The 7,918-nt window shown below is 40.2% G+C and overlaps 1 protein-coding gene across 2 annotated transcripts; it reads right to left on the bottom strand.

The window, feature by feature from the left end:
• Positions 1 to 1,917: 1,917 nt before the first annotated feature.
• Positions 1,918 to 7,840, bottom strand: ZBTB8A (zinc finger and BTB domain containing 8A). 2 transcript variants are annotated; one of them, XM_035312886.1, is made up of 3 exons: positions 6,265 to 7,840; positions 5,643 to 5,758; positions 1,918 to 5,185 (listed from the first exon to the last, which is right to left on the bottom strand). In XM_035312886.1, the coding sequence occupies exons 1-3, from the start codon at positions 7,268 to 7,270 to the stop codon at positions 4,853 to 4,855; spliced, it is 1,455 nt and encodes a 484-aa protein (XP_035168777.1). In that variant the 5' UTR covers positions 7,271 to 7,840; the 3' UTR covers positions 1,918 to 4,852. The 2 variants fall into 2 exon arrangements, with proteins under 2 accessions (XP_035168777.1, XP_035168776.1); XM_035312885.1 differs by having other exon boundaries at positions 5,589 to 5,758; positions 6,265 to 7,836.
• Between the last annotated feature and the right edge of the window lie 78 nt (positions 7,841 to 7,918).

Here is a 7,918-nt window from a genome sequence, read left to right as displayed (position 1 = left end):
TGCTAACTTTAACCTAAAGATTTAGGTTAAGAAAATAAATAAGAATAGCTATAATCCTCCGTTAACTCTGCTAACCCTCAGCAGCTGAGATTTTAGATGGATGCTTAGCTATATAGCGCTGTTGTTATGCTAACAGATGCTAATGACTGTCAGAGAGGGATCCAGGAACAGTCCTTGATTCAGCTGTAGCCAGATGGCAGGTCAGGCATTTTTCAGCTTCATCAAGGTCAATTTAAATAATAAATAGAGCTGAAGATATAGTGCTATTAGCCCCTGTTTAGGCTATCTGAAGTTCAAAGCCAAGTATTTCTGCAGACTACAGAAACCAAAATATAAGAAATGTAGACATTGGCATAGCTAGGTAATGGAGTGACCAGATGCTTCAGAGAAGAAATGGTATATATTCTATAACAATTGTACATTCAGCAGAATTATATATATGTATATATAAATTTTCATTGAAAAAGAATGCCAAAATCATGGAGGATGGCGAATTTCTTCTGAAGAGCCAGGAGTAAATAAATGATTATACATGCAGCAGTGACTGTCAGTATCTAATAATTATTTTATTTTTTTTCTGCTGCAAAGGTCTCTGGGGCTCTCAAATATTTTCATAGCTCACACTAAACAAATATATATATATATATTCATCTCTGTTCTTCAGAACTGGAATTGAATATGTACCAAACGGTTGGAAAGGGACATTCATTTTGAGCCTTTGGGTGTTTTTTTTTGGTAGGCTGAAAGGCTATCTTCCCAAATGTTTAAGAAAAAGACAAGTGTCTTTTTTTGGATAATAAATACATAACTTTAGATAATTTAATGGAAAACAAAAATTTGGGTATGATATTTATGCAGCAGTTGAAGGAGAAAAAATCAAGTATCACATAAATAATAGGTTTACCTGGCATGTGGAATTAATTATGAATTACCTGAAACATCAGAAGGAAACATGTTTTTGATTCCATGTTTCAGCTGTTTAAAGAACAGCAAGATAGCTGCCAGAAAATAAGATAGTTTAAACTGAGACACTAAATGGAGGATGATGAATCTGTGTCTTTACTCTTGACTATGTCTTTACTCTTGTGGTCTTGTGAACACAATAAACACAAACCAAGTAAACAGAGGCTGTCTTTCAATGACAAAGTACAGACAGAGGAAAGGGACAAGGAACCCAGGAGTGCACAGAAAAATAGAGGTATAAGAGGAACATTTCTTGAAGTTGACACCCACCACCTAATCAGAGTAAACAACAAATGGAAAAGCAGAAGACAAGAGAATGGCATGTTGAAAACCAGTGAAGAATCAAAATATACATTAAGTAGCACTTAAGAGCATTCAACGCAATCAGAGTCATGATGAAGTTGAAAAATACACGAGGAAAAATGAAAATAACAGCAAAAATCAGCAATCATAGAAATGCTGGTCATAGGAGAGCTCTGAGCATCTCCAGTCCCACCTCCCAGAGGAAGAAGGCTAGCACCAACGTCGGCTTGAATCAGCCATGCTTTGTCTAGCCAAGTCTGGAACACCTTCAAGGGCAGAGATCTAGGAGGCTGCTCTCTGAACTGCCTGTTCCAATGCTGCACTACAATTTAAACCTCCCAAACCTTGACTTGGATGCATAGCGGCAGTACAGAAACAGAATCTGAATGGATCAATATCATCAGAAGTCAATACAGTCCTGTACAGCCTTCTCTAGCATCTAAAATCAGGTGTCTTTCTTGTGGCCTGACAAAGTTCTAAAAACATCATTCAAAACAGTTATTGTCAGGTAAATTAAATTCTGCAGGAACAATTATTTATGATCTTTGCTTTCCTCCTTGGAGAAAAAAAATAAAATGTGACTTCTGCTAATGGGCAGCCTGTAAGCCTTACAAGAGTATGAAGACAGTTATCAGAGGCAATGCAAGGAGATTAAAAGAAAACAAAATAGGGTTACTTTCATTTAAAGAAAAACAAGCAAAAATACATGACTGGCTATGTAAAATGAAGGACATAGAAAACATAAGGCACTTAACATTTATCTTGTCTTGTAATACAAAAATAATGGAACAACAACTGAAATAAAGCAACAAATGTAAAAATGGTAACCTTTTTAAAATATAAAACATGAGTGACCTGTGGGTATCGCAATCTTGGGCTAAAACTCCAAGCTTAATAAGATACTTTAAAAATGACTACAAATATTTAAGTATGCTATTTGAGAATAACAACGTATAAAAGCAGTAAAACCCTTGTTTGCCAAGGCAAATCAGCAATTAATTTGCCTACACTTAATGTCTTCATATGGATGGATTGTTCCATTTGCCCATTATAGCCACTTCACATCTTTTTTTCTGAAGCATCTGGTCCCCACTATTCTTAGATTTACAATATCTAATTAAATTGAGTATTGATCCAGAAATCCCTTTGCTTCTAAAAACTCCCTCAGGTATACAAGAACACTTATTAGTCTCACCTTTGCAGTTGGCAGTTAAGATTTCAGGCCTAGGGTGACACTGTATTTCCCCTTCCCCTTAATCAGTCCCCAAACACTGGCAGAGACTAATCCCAGTTACTTTGTATTCTGGGACAGCAGGCACTGGTACCTAGCATTTATTGTGCATACTGCTTAAAGGGAAATGAAAAATCTATTAAATTCTATTTTGGCAAGCATTTTCTCTCAAAATTTGCACTTGATTGAAGTTATTCTGTATTCCTTTATATATTTCTTTGTTCTATATTTGATTTAATTACAATTGCTTACGGAATATTTCTTAACCATTTAATATTATGAATTTTAGGAGTAATAAGCTCCAAGAAAATAACTAGCTGTTTTCACGTGAAGTCCATTTTGTGGACTGCTGAGCAAAGGGAAACATAAGATCAAGGCAAGTTCGTTTGGAAAAGATGTTTTTGTACAGCTCATCAGAAAGTTTGGTAAATTCTCCCATTTTTCCTCCTCTACCCCCATGCCTAAGCCAATGGACAGTAATTTCTGTAGGAGCCATAAAATATTACTTCCCAACTGGACAAATGAAAAAAGAATGGTCTCCTTGGAACATACAAGCCAGGTGCTGCTCGATACCGCCAACTTAGGATGTACTCCAGCTCTCATTTGTGAGGCTCCTAGGCTGGCCATCTGCAGCCTGGTAAGAAAACGCTGCACACTCTGATAATGATGATAATAACAAGGCTATACAGTTTTTACAGAAATACAAATAAAATAGTGACTCTTTAGCTGTCCCTGGGAAAGAGATTATATAGTGTATATATATGTAATTGCTCTGTAATTAACCCCAGGTTTCAGCCAAACATGCTTACAAAATTGTTAAAAAAAAAAGACAAAGCTTTCTAAGCCTGTACCCATCGAGTTCAATGACCACAATATGAAGACTAGTAAAACTCATTTCTGTCCAAGAAAATGCTGAGTAAAACCAGCCAGCAGCATATTTCTCCTCTCTTCTTTGCAGTGCTGGTTAAGCAGAACTCACCAAGTTAGAAAACAAAGTGACTTAATTTTGTTTTAAAAGGAAACTTTCTTCAACATTAATCAACTCATCTCTTGTAGTCTAATTGTAGGTAAAGTTAACAAATATGATGTTTAGAACTTTCAGTACATCTTTTTCACTGGCATACAGCACAGACTGAAAAAAGCTGGAATTATGTTCTCTTGGTGACTGGGTGACTTTGGGAATATATAAATCGGTAAGGACTCCATCTTAAAACTCACCAGTTTAAATTGAGGGTAGGTCAATACAAACGAGTAGTCAATGGTTTCAGATGTAAAATGTCATCAGTTCCATTTCTAACGATAGAGTATACATGCTATACAAGTTGGCTCTGCCTCCATTAATGGTGAATAAAACAGGGAACAAAGAAAACACAGCAGCCAAAGTAACCTTGTCAGGATTGTTTCGTTCATGCTGGCATTGAAAAGCTGCCACTGCCAATGGCAATGCCGTGGATGCAGGGCTACCAGTCACGCCACTTTGCCACTTTTGAGATATTTATAAAATAAATAAATAAAAAAGTTATTTTACTAATGGCTATTAAAACACACTCCAATCTGAGTTCCCAATTTTCAGAATGAATAAAACATCTACTGACATCAATTACTGATCCATATTCATAACCACTTTATCTCTGATGCATTGACTGGGACTAGCATTCATGTGTTTATTTTCTTGTAAGGAAATAAGTCTTGAATGAATGATCTGCTAAAGATTCTCCTAATTAGAATAATTTTTACAAGAAAGTGCTTTTCCAGATATATGTGCTAAAAAAATTATATGCTTTTTCTTAATTCTCTGCCTGGCTTTTCTAATCATAATGTGAAGTCTTCATGAAATTTCATGGAAGGTTATCTTCATTTCTGAATGCTGAAGAGCAGCTGCCTTTATATTCTACAGTGGAGATGGCAGTGGTGGGGTACTTAGACTTTTCTCATCACTGGGAGATACCACATAGAAAGCCAACATCTCTGAAAGTGTAAAAATTGGGTAATTTACAATGGTGTGCAACTTCATTTTTTAAAAAGTATTTAGACCCTACCCCCGTGAAAGAGGTTTTGAGAAAAGACCCATTGTCTACTACAAAAAGTAGTAGACATCTATCCACGTAGTACTTCAGTGTCCATGTTCAGCCATCATTTCATTCAAGAATGGGTTATTTCTAGTGAAGCAAAGTATGGGTATTTCGATAGCAAAATTCAGAATGGACCCGATGATATGTCCATAAACATGCAAGTCTGGACCTGTTCGAGAGAAACCACTAAGTCTTTGTACAGTAACAACAGGCTGGTGGAGGGCTTATGGTCAGGACAGGAATTCTGTGTAAAACGGAGAACGTACTAACGCTCATCTCGCAACTACCTAATGCTTGGTTTTACATCCTTTTCGTCTATTTCATCCTCACTGTCATCAACCTGCTGAATGACCAAGTCGGATGACCCATCCTCCACAATCTCCACATCAGATCTGTTGTCTTCCCCATAGTGCCACCTGGAATCCTTATCCCCATCTGCTGGAAATTCAAGTGGTGCTTCAGCCTCCAAGTCAATGCGAATACTGTCTATGCCAGCTTCAGCCAAGCACTCATTACAGAGTCTGTAACGTCTTGTCCCCTCTTGGACCACTTGTCCTGTTAGCTCAGTCACGTGGCGTTTACACTTTCTGCAGATAGGTTTACAAGCCTGATGAATCTGGGAAAATTGAAATGAATAAATTTGTTATTTTATCCAGAGAGAAGTGTTTTTAAGATCACTAAAGTAGGGCTCGAGTAGCATCAAGTGGTAGCATTAACTCATTTCAAGGAAGTCATCAAACTTTAAAAATGAAACAATCATGAGTGCTGTGATTGTCCACTTAAGCTCTATTACAGCACTTGCATAGCACACTACCTTTGCAAACCATCAATTAACAAAGAAATGCATCTCCTCTCATAGGAATTATGCTTCAAATTGACTTAAACAAAACCAGCTTAATTATCTACTACCTCTTCTTTATGGGAGTCAATATATCAACCAGATACACTTGTACTGTGTTTAATTATACTGAGACAGATTTACACATTAAACAAATCATGCAGTTACTAAAAATACATACTGTTCGAAAATGGCTACTTAGGTGATCTAGCCTGCTAAATCTTTTCCCACATGCCTCGCAAGGGTAAGGGCGCTCTCCTGTGTGACAGCGAAGGTGACGCTTTAGGTCTGCTTTTCTTTTCACCACATGAGTACAGAACGGGCACTTGAACCTCATCCTGGGCAGATCATCTGTTAGGAAATAATTTGATTTTTAAAAAAGAAGTCATAACACATCTAGTCATGCTCTAGGAAACTGTATTCTAGTTATGAAAAGCAACATAAACAGAACAGAAAATCACTCCTATTTTTTTTTTTAATATATCATAGGTCTTTTCAAATACAAAGATTTTGTGTTTCCCCATAAATTACACAGGAATGCAACAAAGGAAAATGAATGGACCATTAGCTATATTAAAATGAGCATAAAAAACAAGATGACCATGAGTCTAGAGCTGTAGAGACACTAAAGATTATGTATTTTGAAAGACTAGTTTGATTTAATTTCTTTGTAATTATTCCTTTATTCATTTACTTCATTTATTCATAATTACTGAAAAACAGAGCTTCGCTTTCCAAGCTTACATTTCTGGAAAACGGAAATGTATTTCTGGTAAATGCTCACTCTTTCAGCAATGTGTATTTTCTCACTGACACCAGATGATTAACAGATGATTGCAGTGCTAGAACAAACTTGCCTTCAGCCCAGCCTCCCATGACACCTAGAATTGAGGGCATGCTTGCATACGGCTCATCTGCTTTTGAAGACTTGGATTTACTCGAAGAACGGGGTGATTCGTGCTCCTGCTGTGACACAGCCAAACTTCTTGATATCACATCAGACCCTTGACCATACTGATATCCCACATGAGGAGATTCAACTTCTGTTTCAATCTGAACTTGCTCCTCAGACTGAGTAACGTGGCCAGCAGGCTCAGCAGCCCTGTCCTCCAGTTTGCTTGATTTATAGTGAGGAATGTCAGAAGGTTGCTGTAGTCCCAGGTGCCGGGATTTCTTTATAGAGTCCTGCCTTTGGTCGTGTTTGGACAGCTGTTGCTGTGCATTTCTTTGAGAAGCAGGATAGTAGTTGAAATTGCTCCAAGCGTTTCCACCCATCATGCATGTCCCTTGATCTGGATTTAAGTGGGAATGTGGGGGGCTGCTTTCTGCTCTCCAGCCAGCGCTATATAAGCACGATCGGTCCACGCCATTTGAATTTACCTCTTTGTCTGACAGGCTGAAGTAGCGATCCTTCTCCTTCTCACTGATGTCTAGTGAAGACTTAATGAATGTTTTACACACACTGATAACATCGGTCATCTGAAGATAGCTAGCTGCCGACATGACTTCAATGACATTCTGACCAGTGAGGGACAGTTTGCCTGAATACACAAAATCTAGGATAACTGTAAATGTGTCAGGAGAAAAGGCCTGGAAGGTGGCTGTCGTTGGCTGAGTAGTTTCCTTCGAACTCTGTGAAAGGAGCATTTTGAAATACCCACTGCTGGCAAACAGCACATTTCGGTGTGCTTTAAAGACCTTTCCCTCGACCAGGATATTGCAGTCACAGAATAAGTCCTGCCTGCGCTGCTCATTTAGTTGCTGCAAGAGGTGAAACTGATGAGAGGAAATCTCCATTCCAGACACGATGCAAGTCACTCTAAGAAATAGAAAAAAAAATATATAGAATCTTGATTTCAGCATTGTGCAACTCCGTAAAAGACGTCAAACCAATTTTATAGATATTTTGAAAAATATATATAGAGAGAGAGAGACTTAAATTTATAAGTATGTTTAAGTTACAATATCCCCGATCATTCATCCTTTTTCAAAAAGAAAAGCCCCTAGGAATGGCAAAGCCCGGTACGCCTGACCACGTTATTCTCAGCCACGTCTGTGCTCCAGCACGGCGCTCGGACACGCGAGGGATGCGGGATGCGGGATGCGCGCAGCCCTCCGGGAGCCACGCAGTGGACGGACCGCAGCGCAGGAGCCGTGGAGCCCTCCGGCCACCGCGCTCGGACACTGCCCCTGTCCTCGGCGTACCGCGGCCGCACCGCTCGGGCCCGGCTCCCCGCCGACGAAGACACCACGAGCGGGCACCCGGCGGCCGAGCCCTAGGCGGCCGCAGCGCTCCCTGCTAGGCTCCGCGGCCAGCCGGCAGAGGCCGCCGCCGCTCACCCGCGCCCGGGCAGCCCGGGACGCCCGGCGGTGCAGGGCCCCCGCCCGGCAGGCGCGGAGCCACCTCCCGGGTGCGCGGGCGGCAGCACCGGGCACGACGCCGCTCCGGCGGCTGCGGCTTCCCAGCGGCTCGGCACGGCTGCGGCTCGGCACGGAGCCCAGAGCCCCCCA

Source organism: Oxyura jamaicensis (genome assembly GCF_011077185.1).
Source record: "Oxyura jamaicensis isolate SHBP4307 breed ruddy duck chromosome 23 unlocalized genomic scaffold, BPBGC_Ojam_1.0 oxy23_random_OJ71155, whole genome shotgun sequence".
Classification (NCBI taxonomy): Eukaryota; Metazoa; Chordata; class Aves; order Anseriformes; family Anatidae; genus Oxyura; species Oxyura jamaicensis.
This window is presented reverse-complemented; position numbering and strand designations above follow the sequence as displayed.